A 17930-nucleotide genomic window follows, 5' to 3' on the forward strand; every position below is an offset into this window, starting at 1 on the left:
GCCCCCCCAAATATTTAATCTTGGTACAGTTAACCAGAGGTGGTGATTTGCCAAGGGGTGCTTGACCACCACTTCACCCCCCTGACCCATTTCCCCCCCCCCCCCCAAGCATGCCCCACCCCTGTTCCTCCACCTCCCCCACCGTGCCTCCAGGGGAGGGGGGGGGGGACTGGCTGGTGGATGGGCAAGGAGCAATAGGCAGGACTGCCGGTGGGTGCTGAGCACCCATTATTTTTTTCCCCGTGGGTGCTCCAGCCCCAGAGCACCCATGGAGTCTGTGCCTATGTGGTTAGTCTTATAGAAAGTAATTCACTTTCTTGGAGTCAGCAACAACATGCAGATGGTGGATTTTATGTCACAAGCAAGCAGGTTTTATGCCCCTTCTTCCCAGTCTTTTCTCCTATTGTTATTTTTATTATGAAGGGAGAAAGATGTCAGATGGGAAATGTTTAAAATCTCCAGCAGGGCAAAGAGGTACTAGAAAAGAAAAATGGAAGAAAATGTTGAAAAGACAATTTAAGTGATAACTAGAGGAAGAAGCAGATGATAATGGAGGGGGAAAAAATTAAAAGCTAGAATTTGGAAGGTGATTCTATAAAATCATTTAACGAAAGGACAATAAAAGAAGATCGGAGTTAAGGGTAAAAATATTATGAGATCTGAGGAGTAGTATATGGGGACAAGGCCAGATGAGAAGAAAGGTAGTAAAAGGGCATTTTCCAGTCATCCTTTTCTACTCCCTGGAGTCAGGGACAGAGGAGAGAGAAGAGTAATAGAGATGGGAAAAGACAAGAAATACCAGGGAAGGGTAATAATCAGATACATTCTGGGAAGTGAGGGTCAAGAGCAAGCATCTAGCCAACCTGTGACTGTGCACGATCCTCTCCCAGCACACTGGAAAGAATCTATGGAGCCTGGAGACCAAGTGTGAGTATTTCATGTGTTTGTTCAGAGCAAGAGACTTCAAGATACCGTTTGCCTTCAGCATTAACTTGGGCTAAGGGGACCCTAACGTAACTATTCTGTTCCTTGGCTGGATTAACTTCTAATTCTAAAGTAATGTAGTGTGTGATCACTTAAAAAGATAAAACAATTGACATTAAGAGTCTGATTTTGCATTCAAAACACACAGTGCAGGACTATAGAATCAGAAATATTTTGAGCCCAACGCTGATCTCATGTACGCTCTTTATTTAAACTCACTATAGCAGAATGCATGCCAATATATATTCTGGACTACTTTAATCCTTGCCAGAAGAGTCAGGATAAAGTATTCCTGCAGCAATTTTGAATGATCTTTCAAAATACTAGACAAAGGAAGAATCATTTAAAATTTTTCCCCAAATTTCACTGAATACAGCTAAAGACCAGTCTAATGAACAACATTTATTATAGCTCTTTGCTCTGTAAAGTAAACCTATTAAACTGAGCCCTTAAAAGTAGACACTGCAGTGTACACACACACTTGCAGTATGTCTATTGTTTTTGCACCAAATGCTATTTTCAATAAATGCATAAAGCATTGTGTATACAATGCTGTTCTGACCTAAAATACCTATTCAGATAACTATGGTGAAGAACAAAGTACACTGGCTAGTAAAATCATAGATCAGTATAATATTTTATATTCCACATCTGACTTCAGGTCCTCAGTATTTACATACTGCTATGTTCTTACCATTTATAATGAATCTCCAAATTGTTTTATATATGCCAAATGGACTTTAATTGTATTGAAAAACTATAACTGAATTGGAACCAGAAAATGGAGATTCAGAAAAAAAAAAGACCCCACAAACCCAAAACAGTAAGGGCTGTATCCTGGTATTGATTTTTAAGCACTGATTTCACTGCGGGAGTTCTGCTTAAAAACATAGGATGAGATTTCTAGAAATTAAAATAAGAGTTATGAAGTTTGATATATATTTTAAAAGATATAAAAGATGTTTATCAGCTAAATCTCTTAGCAAAATACAAAGTTACATCAAAATTATATATAGTTACAATAAATAAAAACTAAAGGAACATCAAAGTTGCAGAGTTAAATAAATTCTCAGAAGTTAGGAATTAAAGTTGCCTCTGCAACCTTATTTCAGCCTCCTTCTGCATATGCTATTCCTGAGGGGAATTCTGCACCAAAAATTTAAAAATTCTCTGCCAAAAAAAATGAAAAATTTTGCACACTATATTTTAAAATTTTGCATATTTTATTTGTCAAAACACTATATAAATCACTCCCATTTTAATTATTTTGGTAATTTATTTCAAAATACCTCTCAGCAAGTATTTCTGTAACAATATAGACAACAAAAAAGATTCAGGAAATGTTTTTGGACAAATAGATTCCTTACTAGACATATTAATACAGAACTTTGAGTAATAATTCATTTAAACTGCAATACCGAACCATATTTCCCTCACCCCTCAGAAGCAGTGCAAAGGTTTGAGGGAGTCAGGGGTAATGGAGGAGCTGAGATAGAGGAAAGTAATTGCTGGGAAGGAGCCTGAAAGTGAACCTGGAGGGTTGTTGGATGTGGGTGGGAGAAGTATGGAACGGTTTTTTTTGTGAGGGGGAGGAGGGATTGTTAGGAAGTTGGGGAGCCTCTTCCATACAGACCCTGACTGACCCCTAGCCTTTCCCAATCAGTCAGGTACATCTCCCCTGTCCCCGTACCTTCTCCCCTATGTCCATGTGTCCCTGCAACCCCACTCCCATTGACCACCTGGTCCAGACTATCCTGCCCGCTAGCCCTTCTGGACCCCAGTCTATATGATGCCTAGCAGCTCCATGTGGCCTGGTCTGTCTGCCCCCTCCCCCTCATATATCCCATGCCTCCTCACCTGGCCCTGCAAGCAGGGTGCTGTGAGGAATGAGCCTCTGCTCTCTCCTTCTTGGCTGCTGACTGCAAGAGCTAGTGAGCAGTGAGCTGGCTGCTGTATTGTGGGAGAGAGGCAGAACTGCAGCGCCTGTCCGACAGAATGTATTTTCTGCGGCGGAAAAAAAATCTGCAGGACCCATGAATTCTGTGCATGTGCAGTGGTGGAGAATTCCCACAGGAATAATATGCATTATGATTAAGGATAATATTTAGTCATGGAGATCACAGATTCCATGACTTTACTGGACCTTTGTGACTTCTTTGGCTTCAGCTGTCAGCAGCTGGGACCAGAGCCAGGGTTGTGCATCCTGCGCCCTCCCCAGCTGCGGCTGTGCCTGCCCCCCATGGCTGTATATCTCCCACAGCCAGTGGCTGTGGCCTGGGCTGCCCTCGCCTAGGGCTCTGCACCTCCCTCCCACAGCTGGGGGTCAGGGCTATGCCTCACCATGGTGGTGGGGCTCAGGCTGTCAGTTCCCCCACATGGGGTTCCAACAGTCATTCCTGCCTCCCCCCTCAACCCTTCCCCTGTTATTTTTTAGTAAAAAAAAAAAAAAAAAAAGTCAGACAGGTTGCAGGCATCTGTGAATTTGTTTATTGCCTGTGATCTGTATGTGACTAACTAAAAATAACTGACAAACTCTTAACCTTAATTATGATACAATTTTTAATTACATTATCACCTGCTATTTTTCCAAAGGACCCCTGCCTCACTGAGTGAATAGGTAGTGATTCAACATTTCTTTTTATCCCTCACATTTAGTATGTGGTTCCATGCCTTATGCACCACACACCATTTCAATGCTGCCCTAAGTAATTTCTTCGTAATTGTTTTTATGGTGCTCTCACCATAGTTTCTTTGACCTAGAGCCTCAAAGGTATTTAGGCACCTAACTCCCATTGATTTCAATGTGAGTTTGATGCCTAAATACCTCTGAGGATCTGGGCCTCACTGCTTCACATATTATTCAATTTTCAAAACACTCCTTTGAGATTAGATGGTATTATTACCCTCATTTCAGAGCTGGCGTTCAACATCTTTAGACACAGGACCATATTTTGCTTCCTTCACTACAAACCTTCCAGCTTCTGCAAGAAATGAAACGGGTCTGTAGCGAAGCAATGACTCACCAGTGTGGTGCCTCCTGCTGGTCGTCCAGGGAATTAGCTCTCCAGCATATGGAGCACCCTCTGCAGGCCAGTGTCTTGCCTGCCACTGGGTCCCATGTCCTTCCTGGACCTCTGTGCCCTTTACCTCAGGGTTCTGCCCCAGCAATACCCCCTTGCTCTGGTCTCCGCTCCCAGGGGAACCCCCAACCCTCTAAACCCACCTTGCCTTAGTGGCTACTGCCAGTCATCAGGTAGGCCCCACTCACTGGGGAAGACTGCAGTGTAATGGCCACTCATCATTGGCAAGGGGTTAGGACCAGCTGCCTCTGCCTATTCCCAGGCTGCACCTCTGCAGTCCCAGTCCCAGTCCTTTCTGGGCCTTTACCAAGGCCTGCAGCTTGGGGGTTCACCAGGCTGGAGCTCCCCAGCTGCCTCTGCCCAGCTCTAGGTGCCTTGCTCCCAGACAGCTAGCCCTTCCCACTCCAGGGCTAGAGCGAGACTCTTTTGTGTCTGGCCCACAGCCCTCTTATAAGGGCTCACTGGGCCCTGATTGAGCTGGCCACAGCTGTGGTCAGCTACACAATCAGCCTCCCCCAGCTGTTTTCACTCCTCTTCCCTGCTGCAGCCCTCTCCAGGGCTGCTTTTATCCTCTATTCTGCAGGAGTGGGGCAGCTGCTCCACTACAAAGTCATACAAACAACATCTTCATTCACCACACTCCCAGAGCTATTTCCAGAGCACAGTCCATCCTCTACACTGTATGAAATGTGCGTGCGTATGTACACACACACACACACACACACACAAACAGACATGGTGTGGTATAAAGGTTTTATGAGCAGCAATTGGTAATGGTTGCACAACTCAATAACTTGACAAGTAATGCAAGTTATTACAAATAAATGTTAATGAAACGTCATACCATCTTATTACATATATGCCATATGTACTATGGAAAAAAAACTATTTTAAGAATGCTTTAGAGAAATTTAAATATTTTACACTGAGGTTTTCTTTTGTATTCTTCTACCTGTACAATTATGATCATTATGATTTGTCTATACTTGGCATTTTCAGCCATTGGTAGCCAGCAACTGGTGTTAGCTGCACCAGTGCAAGTCCCAACTGTAGACAAGGAAAGCCAGGATTTCAGGCAGCAGTAAACTCAACTAATGCAAATTGCAGCTTTTTTTAAGTATACTTGGGGTTTGTATTAGTGCAGTTACACTGGGAGTTGAGCCCCCAATGGCTGAATCTCAATTCAACAAGATTTCCGCTACCAGGAGCCCACATTGTACAGGGAAAGAAAAAATAATTGTGCAAATATCTAAAAGTTATTAAAAACAGTTTTTTGTGTATAAGTCTCATGACTTTGAAGTTAGGTATTTGAAGATCTTCCAGGGCTAGAACTGAGTGCCAGCACTGAGAGGAGCAAACATTATTCACTCTCTATTATTTTATCACAACTTCTTATGGTGCTTATATGGCACCTATCATTAGCTTCTGAGCACATCACAATCTTTAACGTACTGACTCACAAAACCACTGTGAGGTAAGGAAGTGCTATCATTCCCATTTCATGGATGAGGAATTTAGGCTGAGTGACTTATTCAAGGTCATACAAAGTCAATGATGGAACAGGGATTTAAAATAGGTCTCCCAGAACCCTAGCTAGCGCTTTAATTACTGGAACATCTTCCTCAAGCTCTTGGAAGCTTCTTACCTTCCCCATGGGTGATGTTTGTATGCTGCCTTTGTAGGTAAATCTGACAGCAGTTTTTTGACCTTAAGCACGATCCTGTAAATCCTTACTCACACAATTAGTCCCACTGAAGTCACAGCTGCTGCTTAAGCCTTCCAGAGCAGCCGGGTAGGTCACATGCCTCACTTGTACTGATTTTCTCCTACACATTTGTATTTATGAAGCTCCACCTACACTCTTTGATTCACCAGGATGATGTGGCTTTATTTACATGTTAAGTTACCAGGCTAAATTGCTAATTTGCATGTTAAGTTTCATTAATTCCTTTGATTCACATTGGGATGTGGGCATGCATAGAACAGAGGTGAAGACTTTGAAAGTTAAAATAACAAAGTGGGTTATGTATAGCACTTGTCTTCTTGAGCACCTTTGTGTGGGATTACTAATACCACAGAATTCAAACATCAGTGTTTACAAGGTCAGGTTCTGTGAATGGTGTACTATAACAATCTGTCCGAAACATGCAAGGCCCATTACAGCTTTTACTGCATCTACACTAGACAGAAAATTAAGCAGAAACTGCAGACACACACAAAACTCTACAAGAAGAAACAAGTTAGTATGAATTATGCGGATGAAAAATTGATGCACTCCCTCTGGAATCATGAATCCATTATGGTACTTTTATATTTTTCATGCATATTAATATAATCAAAATAAACACTTTCAAAAGGTAGGCTGAGGAATTGGTTTGACAGTGTGTCTATTCAGCTACCTCAGAGTATTTCAGAAATACTCCCACTTTAATATAAATTCAACTATTACAGCAGTATAAAGAAAGTAGAGTAATTTAATCTATTTTTACACCCCTGAGTTCAGTGTAGTTTTTTTTCCTTCACGTTATGTACCTAAATAATTCAGAATCGGTTTTTAATAACAGATGGTCTTGCAAGACCAGTTCACATCAGTGGCAAAATACTTTATTGTAATTTTTCTTGTAGGTTGAGAATATAACGGTAGGCAATGCATTGTGTCACAATTTCATATTATCAAACTTTTTTCTAGAAAGTGGTATCAACATCATTTCATCATTGCAAGATTACATAGCTTCAGCTGAGTGGTAAGTCTATAACATTATTATTCATGCTCGTTTCCCATTTTTCTTCAAAACAGGCTGAATCTTGTGTGTTATGTACCATAATCTACTCCATGATCAAGTCGTCTTTGATCAGATTGAGCCACAGTTTCTGTTTTGGTCCAAGGCAAATAATTCTTGATTAGAAGTTGCACCATGTATTATAATAAATAGAGCTATGTTCTCCCTGGTTGTCACCCCAGGCAGTGGAGTAGAATATAACCCTTGCGTTTTACACAAGGCTAAATTCTGTCACCCATACTCACATTATTTGGATTTCAATGGGACTGCTTGCAATGTAAGAGCTACTTTACAAATGAGTGGCAGTCCGGCCCCTAGCTTTACAGGCTTGATTCGGCTGTGTGTTATTCTGTCAAAGGACTGTAGCCAGCCAGCCAGCCACGCCTCAAAAGTGGGCAGCACTAGTTGTGGAGGGCTCACAGCAATGGTATGAAGAGGATACATTGATTTGGAGTGTCCTGTAGGCAGATGCTGCCAGTGAGCCTCATATGGAGTCAGAACCCCAAATTAAAATGAACCATTCCCTAGGGGAACTCCTGAGAATGCTGGTGGTGCAAACATCATCTTCTCTCTTTGACCTGAATTCTTCCTGGGGCACAGTTATCTTTCTGGTCTGTGGCATGAAATTTGCAACTTAGAAGGGGGATTCCTGCCTGACATGTTCAAAAATGCTAGAAGCACTAATCAGTTGACAGACTGATGCACAGATGAAAGGGCAAACAGCTGCTTTATAAAACAGTCACATTGTGCCAGATTCTGCCACATTTACTTATAACAGTACCCAACTCCGTCAATAGCCACGCTCAAGACAATGCAGCTATTCAAAGAGCGAGGTGCTACTCAAGCAGAGTCACTACAGTCCAAGCAAGGGATTCACAATATGGACCTCTGTGCTTCAAAGAGCAGCATTGACTTTAAGTGACATTACCCTGTCACTTAAACCAGTAAGACCTCATTGATTAATGACATTATTCCTGATTTACACAGTGGGGTGAGACTAGAATCAGGCCAAAAGTCTATATCTGTCTCACTGTACATACTCACACTGATAATTAGGACCCTACCAAATTCAAGGTCAATTTCATGGTCATAGAATTTTAAATGGGAGTTTTGTCATTGATTTCAAAGCAGACCAGAATTTTACTCCATATATCTGATAGTACAAGCAAGGGAAATCAGTACTAGTAAGTTTTGTAAAACCTCTATTTAAAATTAGCTTTTTTTTTTTTTTTTTTAAAAGAAAAAGTCAGGATGTCTTGATTTTAAGGTCTAACAGAACAATAAATCAGTGCTTTGTCAATATCTGTCAAAGCTAGAATACTAGCTTTATAATGGCATTTCTAGTCCTAGGGCGTCATAAAATATTGTAAAATCTCTTATTGGTCCAAAACAAATTATATAGCAACGGACATATTCAATCCTGGGTTTTTATCTACATCAGATTTGGTGAGGAAAAAATAATTTTGGGGTACTTTAAAAAAAAAAAAAAAAAAGATGTTGAAAGTTTATCTGAAGAGTGAGATATTTGATAGTTGTGGCTGAGATGGATGAGTTGGCAGAACACAAGTGAGAAGTCAACAGAGCAATAAGAGAACCCAATTATATGAGGTGCAAGCCACTTCCTGCAAAATGCTGTACATCCTCAGCTCCAAAATTAATTTAGGGACTCAGCATCTTTCAGTTAATTAAATGGCAGCAGGTATTGCCACAGGGTTACAGAAACAAAGTAATTTTATGGACATTGTGACATCATGTGGTATAACATAGGGAATACACAATAAAGAGGTTTTCATTAGCATGAATTTGGGATTACCCCATTATACACGAGTAGTTCTGCAATATCACATGGCACCACTACACATCTATCTCACTAGAAAATGGACAAAAGCTAAAAGCAGAATGTGTTCTTGCATTGTACAATGCTACTTTTATTTGTATTGAGTGATGTACAATATATACATTTTTTCATCACTTGCAATAACTTTGTTTAAAATACATGGATTTATTTGGTTTGTTCTGTAAAGCCACTCTTACTGAAAACCACTGACTCAGGCTCCAGGATGAATGTGTTTTTGAAAGAGTTTCTCTCTTACACAGTAAGATTACCTTCAAAGGTAGACACTGTGGCAACTGCTTTAAACCTCCACCAATGACTCATAAGATCTAGTTTAAAAAAAAAGAAAAGAAAAAAGCAAAAAGGCAGGCACTAACTTTTCCTCCCAAGCCCTAGAGCAATTTTTTAAATTTTAAATATTAAAAAGGCAATCTACCTTGATATGTATCAAGCATTAATATTGTCTCATAAAATAGTAATGGTTTTCCCTTTTTGATTACAGGCATGCATCAAGCATAGAGCAAGGAAGTAAGTTAGGAAAGACATTCAAACACCTCTTCCCCAAAGGCACAATGACCTCAAGATCAATTGGAAAAGGTATAAAACTAGCTTTCCCCAACCAAATGTTGATCTTGAATCCTCATAAACTATTAAAGACACCCACACATACTAGGGAGAAGATGTATTTTAAATTAAAAAGTTTATAGGCACAGAAAAGTGACTTTGCAAGCTGAATAGGGGTACTTCACTACTAAGAACAGTTTGCTGTTTTATGTTGGTAGCCCCATGTATTTACTGATTTGTGTCACTTTATGACAAACCTGGCTGAAAGGGTTGCTGTAAAATTCGGACTCTAATGTGTTAGTGATGGATTGTTGTACAGTATTTATTTTACATTATGATTGGCACTTACACCTTTTAAGTCTAGTTACTATAGCATCACATTCTATTAAAAGCACTACACAATCTTTTTCCTGTTATATACTTTGCCGCAATTACATTGATTGCTTTACTTTTTTTTCACGTCGGCAATTACATTAGTGTTTTTTGTAATGCTTCTTTCCTATAGCCTCAGAGAAATCAACTGTTCATGGACTGAATGGAAAAAATTCATTCTGTCACTTCCCTTTTTAAAAAAAGAAAACAAGACAATCTGAGTTAAAAAATGTTTTTAAAGTAATCTTCTCTAAGATTCTGATGGTTTTAAAAAAAGACCAGGTTCAGATATTGTAATTATGAATGTAACAAGCAACTCAAAATAAGATAAGATAACTTGCTTGTTGGATTCCATAATTCATTATGACAAGTAAGTTGGAATAAATATGATCAAGAGCGCTATGCAAATATCTTAAAAAAAAAAAAAACCCACAGAAGGCACCACAATTACAATAAAGCTTCATCCCCTCATGATTCATTCCCCCCCGTAAAAGTAATAAGATCAACAAAAGAAATTAATCATAATGCATAATTAGTCAAAATGTACAAGCCAACCAGCTGGCTCAGCAGGGAGAAAAGGGATGCAAGTTATTTTAACTAAAGTAAATGGCACTTTCAATCAAGTTTGGCTTTACTAGGTATTGTTCAGCTTGATTTTCCTGTTAACAACTTGTATTTCCCTATTTAATTTAGCATTTTTTGTGTGTATTATTTTTTAGAAGAGTCACAGTTTCCAAAGTTAGTGAACTTTTGTCTTGAATTGCTCACAAGTTGTTCTGCAGGTTGCACTTTGGGTGTCCCTGGTACTGCCACTTGGTAGAAGTTTGGTAACCGGATGTCGTATCGAAGTCCTTTTCCTACGTGCACTCTGTCATTCAAGGCATATAGTTTATCAGCAATGTCATTCCCAATTAAAATTGAAAACAGACGTGAGATGAAACGGTGTTTAGCAAACAGCAAATACAGTTTCTTTCTCCTCCAAGCCACATATCGACAGTCTGTCTCTGCTGTAAGAGTTACCTGAAAATGAGATTAAAAATAGCTAAATTCTGGTGTGCTGATGTTGACTATACAATTGTATGAAGGGCTCAGGCCTGTTCTTCTTACTCAGAAGAAACTCCTATGGCTTCAATGAGAAAGCTGCACAAGTAAAAACTGCAGAATCAGGCTTTTATGACAGTTGGCCACAGAAATCCTACGAATAGTCCTCTGAAAGTGCCACTAGCGCTTCTTGGATTGCTGCCTGTGCAGGTGCCTTAGTCTTTCTGCTCTGTATCTACAACAGTTGAAGTTAACTGAGCTATGTCAGTTTAAGCCAGCTGAGAATATGACCCAAGACTCATTGCAGATAAAGGACAGGTGGGGAAGAAACCAAGAATTTCTAGTTTCCTTGGATCCGGAAGTTCTCTAGCTGTCAGCCCAGACGAAACGTAAAAATACCATTACAGAATACAAAGGCAGTCTAATTCTGAAATGCCAAACACGATCATTTTTTCTAAGCAATCAGATTTTGCAGCAACAATATAAAACTAAATAGAAAGGAGATACCAACAGAATACAGACATCAGCAATCAACTGAGTAACCAGACCTCCCTCCCCTATAGACTCAAGTCTGGCATTTTCAGTAACAAAAATAATACGGTACATTAATTTCTAAAGTGATTAACTATGCAACAGTTTAAAGAAGTACACAAAAACACCTCATGTTTTACCTGGAAAATACCCTCTTCTGTGGGTCTAAGGGAATCCCATTCAGGAGAATCCAGAAATTGAAAGGGAAAAATATAATGCAGAAACTCTCCATCAACTGTCACTCTGATCCTACCAAAATACAGTGGATATGTCAATATTGCACTCATAAAAGTAGACAGAATAGTAAGTTACTTCTCATATTAAACAGTAGCTAGATGTGAGGTACTTTAATACTCAGTATAGGGAGTTGAGGTCAGTGAGGTCTATGCTGATTTGTTCATACTGTTTTCTTTAAGTTTTTATATGCAGTTGGAACAAGCACACACAAAACAGCAAGCAAGCAACTAAGCTTCAAATCCTATAGTCCTTACTCAAGGCAAGATCATTCTAAAGGTGACTGGCATGTGGAAGGGCTGAATGTTAGGCATATGGTGACCTGATATGGCGGATATACATAGAAATGGTGAAAAAGCATGATTCACCTTCTTCTAAAACCTATGGAACCCCCTTTGTTATTTTGTGGCTCTGCATCTTAGAGGGCTGAGGTGAGAGGGAGGCATGGTAGCCCTCTGGGGTGACATCCCTCATGTAACATATATGGTTTTCCCATGCAAGATAATGCTGTTTCAGAAGCTGTGATTGAGGCCAGGGGAATAGCATGGAGACACTGGGTCTCTGTATGAATGGCCTAGTCCTCCACAGACCAAGATTTTCATGAGTTAAAAAATTATCTCGGACTCAACTGGACCTTGTATGCCTCTCTGAGGGCTACTCAGGATGGGGCTTAATGCTCTCATCTCCCATGGGCATGGGAGTGCAAGTCTTTTGTCGTACCCCAGGAAGGAGTGTAGCATGCACTTCCCTGCATGTTTGGCCAATGTGGAGGGATGTACACTACCCCTGCAGCATAGCTAGCACTCATGCAGACACTAGCAGGGACTGTGGTTGTGCCCAGCTGTCGTGGAGGGAGGCTGTTTGTTTCTTATGCCTTTTTCCACTCCTTGGACACCCATGAAGCAGCCAGGTACAATCTAGGCTATAATGTAGTGATACGCTATTAAAACAAACACAGCATTCACTGCTATACGGTGTAGAACAATTTTGTTTCCCATATTAGTCAGAAAAATGAAAAGGAGGACTTGTGGCACCTTAGAGACTAACCAATTTATTTGAGCATAAGCTTTCGTGAGCTACAGCTCACTTCATTGGATTCATTAGTCAGGTTATACTAATAGATAACACTTCTAAAATATTCTTATGTTATTAAAACAAAACAAATACAGTGTACACATTGATTAATGCACTCATGCTCCCTTTATTTGAATTACTTAAGGAAAAATGGAAGTGGTATAATACAATGGTCTGAAAAAATATTAGTCTCCTTGTTCTTTAAGCTGTTAGGCTTTTGGGCTCAAAGTGTTCTCATGCTGGAGACTTCCTGGACATGTTTACAGTTTTTAAACTGTCAACCTATTTAATCTCTGGTACTTGAATTAATTGTGAGCAAACAATATACAAATAAGGAATTACTGTTTACTTTTATATTTGGAAGGATGAAGAAAAACCCACCCTGTAAATAGATAAGAACAAACTGATACAAACCTTCCAGACACAAGCATAGAGAGTTTATCAATAGGTGTTTTGCCTTGCATAGCATAACAATGCTCCTTCTCCAAAGTAACCACTTCTGCATCACAGCACAAGACAATCTTCCTAAAAACAGTCAAGGAGATTCCCAGAGGCTGAAAAAGAGAACTGTAGAGTTCCTGGAATTCTTTTTCAAAGGAAACACTCCGAACTTGGTAGGTTACATAAATAAATTGTATGAAGCATATCACAAACAGGACAAAATTCCAGGAGAATATATCAGCAGCACATACATCCAGCCAAGCCCATACAGAAGAGCAGAGAAAACCCAATCCAAGCAAACTGAAGACATACATTAGCCCAAAGAATCCACTTCCTCCCATGAAGCCAACAACAAATAAAATACTAGCTAGATGGTAGATAGATCCCTCTGCCTCTTGCTTCCAGGCTACACAGGTAGGATGTGCATATATCAAGCTCTCCCAAAAACTTTCATTATCTCCCATGGCTGAAATAATTATTTGGTTCAGTTTAAGTTCTCTCTGCTTTCTAAAACTTTATATAGGTACAGGTAGAGGGGTCCATTGCTCTTCCATCTTTGTAGCCACTGGTAACTGATCACCATAATCCTAGGCTCTTCTATTTTAAGCATCTAGGAAGTTAGTGTTCTCAGAAGTCCATGTTCTTTCTCACCAACTCATGTATCCTTCCGATTTGGTTGGATCCATAACGTGATCGGATCTGGCCAAGTGAAGAAAAGAGAGGAGCATTTATACAAACATTTGCATAAATTAGCTCAGATAAGATTTCACAGATTTTAATGCCAGAAATGGGCACTATGTTCATCTAGTCTGACCTCTTGCATAATACAAGTCACAGAATTTCACCAAGTGGCTCCAGCCTCAAGCTCATCATAACTTCTGGCTTAAAGAAGTAAGGTGAAGGGGGAAATCCACCCTAGGTAAGTTATTCTAATGGTTAATTACTCTCACTGTTAAAAATTTGCACACCTCATTTCTAGCAAAAAAACAAAAAACAAAAACAAACCACAACTTTCCTTGTCTTAGATATCTTTCTTAACAACATATTGTCAGTAGGTCTGTCAAGCGATTAAAAAAGTTATGGTGATTAATCACACTGTTAAACAATAATAGAATACCATTTATTTAAATATTTTTGGATATTTTCTACATTTTCAAATATATTGATTTCAGTTACAACACAGAATACAAAGTGTACAATGTTCACTTTATTTTTTATTAGTTATTTACACTGTAAAAAACAAAAGAAATAGTATTTTTCAATTAACCTAATACAAGTACTGTAGTGCAATCTCTTTATCATGAAAGTTGAACTTACAAATGTAGAATTATGTACCGAAAAAGCTGCAATAAAAAAATAAAACAATGTAAAACTTCAGAGCCTACATGTCCACTCAGTCCTACTTCTTGTTCAGCCAATCGCTCAGACAAACAAGTTTGTTTACATTTGCAGGAGATCATGCTGCCCACTTCTTGTTTACAACGTCACCTGGAAGTGAGAACAGGCATTCGCATGGCACTGTTGTAGCCAGCGTTGCAAGATAATTATGTGCCAGATGCGCTAAAGATTCATATGTCCCTTCATGCTTCAACCACCATTCCAGGGGACATGTGTCCATGCGGATGACTGGTTGTGCTCAATAACAATCCAAAGCAGCGAGGACTGACGCACGTTCATTTTCATTATCTGAGTCAGATGCCACCAGCAGAAGGTTGATTTTCTTTTTTGGTGGTTTGGGTTCTGTAGTTTCCTCATCCAAGTGCTGCTCTTTTAAGACTTCTGAAAGAATGCTCCACAGCTTGTCCCTCTCAGATTGTGGAAGGCACTTCATATTCTTAAACCTTGGGTCAAGTGCTGTAGCTATCTTTAAAAATCTCACATTGGCACCTTCTTTGCATTTTGCCAAATCTGCAGTGAAAATGTTCTTAAAATGAACAACATGTGCTGGGTCATCATCCGAGACTGTTATAACATGAATTATATGGCAGAATGCGGGTAAAACAGAACAGGGGACAGACAATACTCCCCCAAGGAGTTCAGTCACAAATTTAATTAACACATCTTTTTTTAACGAGTGTCATCAGCATGGAAGCATGTCCTTTGGAATGGTGGCTGAAGCATGAAGGGACATACGAATATTTAGCATATCTGGCATAAAAATACCTTGCAATGCCAGCTACAAAAGTACCATGCAAATGCCTGTTCTCATTTTCTGGTGATATTGTAAATAAGAAGAGGGCAGCATTATCTCCTGTAAATGCAAACAAACAAACTTGTTTGTCTTAGCAATTGGCTGAACAAAAAGTAGGACTGAGTGGACTTGTAAAATTTCAGAGCCCACATTGTTTTGTTTTTGAGTGCAGTTATGTAAAAAAAAAAAAAATCTACATTTCTAAGTTCAACTTTCATGATAAAGAGATTGCACTATAGTACTTGTATAAGGTGAATTGAAAAATACTATTTCTTTATAATTTTTACAGTGCAAATATTTATAACCAAAAATATATACTTTGAAATCAACACAATATATATGAAAATGTAGAAAAACATCCAAAATATTTAAACAATAGAATACAAATTGAAATTTATTAACCGTGCAATTAAAACGGCGATTAATCGCGATTAATTTTTTTGAGTTAATCGTGTGAGTTAGCTGCGATTAATCGACAGCCCTAATTGTCAGATATTCAGCAACAGTCCTTTTACAGCACTGAAGGAATGACAAGTTTGGCATGATTGATTCCTTATTCAAATTAAGGAGAGATTGTGTGTTGTGGGGGTTATTTTATAGCTATGTCAAGAGCCTTAATAATTATATGCTAACATACAAGAACACTGTTTATTAATATTTTGAACTATGGACCATGTATAAACAAAAAAGTCAAAAAGAAAATTTAAGGAGCAAAATTCAATATTGCAAGGATGATAGCAGTGGAATACAAGTTTCATTAACACCAAAGTAGGAGTAAGTACCAACATATTCTTGTTAATATTTTAATAGGATAAATCAGTTGGGCTGAATTTCAGTTCAGATTTCCAAACGTGTTCTATGTATCTATGGCCTTCCATCACTGTAGTACTGGTGATCCTCCCAAGCATTTACAAACAGAAATAAGAACAAAACAAAACAGTTTGTTGGAGCAATAGCTTGATTAATTTGTATTTTGGGGGAATTTTGTTTGCAGAGTATGAGAGAGGAGAACTTATTGAGAGAAAGCTAAGAAAAACAAATGAGTTTTACATTTAACAGTGAGATCTGGGGGTCACTCTTATCTTTTGAGGGTATGGGTTCCATAGGCTGGGTCCAGCTCCTGTGAAAGTTGTCTCCTGCTCTCATGAGCTTCCCTTTGTTGACTGGCAGTTTCATTGTTACAACTGAATATAGCTGCCCTGGGAAGTCATGGTTGCAAGGTGAGAAGCAATCTCTCGAATAGACAGGGCCAATCCAATGGGGGACTTTGAAGATTAGGGCAAAGACCTAAACACGACAATGTATTAGATGGGGAGCCAATAAAGAGAGTACAGCACCACAGTGATGTGTTCATATTTAAGGAAATAAAACCCAATCATCCACATTGATGTTAAACAAGCTTTAACTTATGTTCACACCATCTTTAGTAGACTTGCCTTAACTTTCTTGAATATTCCCATGTAGACATGGCCCAATATTACACCACTATGTAAACGTTGCTTCACCATGAAACCTCCCCTAAAATGTTACTAACTTTACATTATACATAAACATGTAAAATTTCTTTTACTATATGGCCAACAGAAATACGTTCTAGTGTACATTCTGTGTCCTGAGACATCTGAAAGGGCACATTTAATAAGTGTAATTTAATAAATAAATGTGATTCATAAAATGTAGTCGAAAATAGATAGTATGACTAATGCAAGTCCTAATATCTGGTATCACTCAACAAATAGTGCTACTATTTCTACTATTATTCCATAAAAAGCAGAGTATTGACGAAAAGTTTGACTAATATTCAAACCCTATCAAATCAAATTCGGGGGTTGGACTAGATGACCTTCTGGGGTCCCTTCCAACCCTGATATTCTATGAAATCTCACATATCAAGTAAAAAGAAAAGGAGTACTTGTGGCACCTTAGAGACTACTCTAAGGTGCCACAAGTACTCCTTTTCTTTTTGCGACTACAGACTAACACGGCTGTTACTCTGAAACATATCAAGTAGTAACTTTTTAAATGAGGGCTACAAATACCAAAATAAACGATCTACTAGTTGGGAAGGCCTCCCTGTAAACAAGATGTGTTGAGGCAGATCTGCTGGAAATGGAACGTGAGGAGGAGGGAATGTCTGTTGACAGCCAAGTGGGTAGATCCAAAGAACACGTTAGATCAGTGGTTCTCAAACTTTTCTTCACGCGGACCACTTGAAAATTGCTGAGGGTCTCGGTGGACCACTTAATGATCTTTCCAAATGCTGTTTGTACCATTAGCTAACTATTGTAAAGCACTTTGGATAAAAGCTATATACTTAATTTTTTTTGTTCTACAAATAAAAGCACACAACTCCTATTTTAATATCAGTAGTCTTACCTTTCTAATGCAATGGATGTGCCCTCTCCCCGCCGCCATGGCAGCTCCTGAGCTGCGAAGGAGGAGAATCTCTCCCTTACCACAGCAGCCCCCGAGCTGAGGTTGGGAAGGGGGAGGTGTCTCCTGCGCCGCGGCAGCCACTGAGATGGGCGGAAAGGAGTGGGGGCCTCTCCCCTGCCACGGCAGCCACAGAGCTGAGGCTGGGAAGGAGCCGGGGGTTGGGGGTCCTCTCCCCGGCAGCTGCAGCCCTGGAGCTGGTGAAGGTCGCCTCTTTCTCTGGCCGCTGCAGCCCTGCAGGTCCCAAATTTTCCCCACCCCTTCTTCTCACTCCACTGCCCTCTCCCACCTACCTCCTATTCCCCCCAAGGCCACCACCTCACCTTACATGTGCGTCTTCTCCAGGATCCAGGCACCTAATTAGTGGAACC

At 39.6% G+C, this 17930-nt stretch overlaps 1 protein-coding gene and 1 long non-coding RNA gene across 7 annotated transcripts in view; one reads left to right on the forward strand and one right to left on the reverse strand.

Annotated features, from left to right (window-relative positions):
* Positions 1 to 9317, forward strand: part of LOC119565769 — a 25007-nt gene extending 15690 nt beyond the window's left edge. The window contains exons 2-3 of the long non-coding RNA XR_005224656.2: positions 6754 to 6808; positions 9181 to 9317. This is a non-coding gene — a long non-coding RNA (uncharacterized LOC119565769). The remainder of the gene's footprint in view (positions 1 to 6753; positions 6809 to 9180) is intronic.
* POPDC3 (popeye domain containing 3) overlaps positions 8636 to 17930 on the reverse strand; it is a 25835-nt gene continuing 16540 nt past the window's right edge. For 3 of the 6 annotated variants that reach the window (XM_037894551.2, XM_037894550.2, XM_037894549.2), the window contains exons 2-4: positions 12909 to 13634; positions 11327 to 11435; positions 8636 to 10634 (exon numbers count right to left, since the gene is read on the reverse strand). In XM_037894551.2, the coding sequence (XP_037750479.1) occupies positions 10323 to 10634; positions 11327 to 11435; positions 12909 to 13399 (912 nt within the window). In that variant the 5' untranslated portion in view covers positions 13400 to 13634 and the 3' untranslated portion in view covers positions 8636 to 10322. Of the gene's footprint in view, positions 10635 to 11326; positions 11436 to 12908; positions 14101 to 16176; positions 16978 to 17930 lie in introns of those variants that run through there. The other 3 variants (XM_043542723.1, XM_043542724.1, XM_007067007.4) reach the window with 3 other exon arrangements.

Source organism: Chelonia mydas, chromosome 3, assembly GCF_015237465.2.
Source record: "Chelonia mydas isolate rCheMyd1 chromosome 3, rCheMyd1.pri.v2, whole genome shotgun sequence".
NCBI lineage: Eukaryota > Metazoa > Chordata > Testudines > Cheloniidae > Chelonia > Chelonia mydas.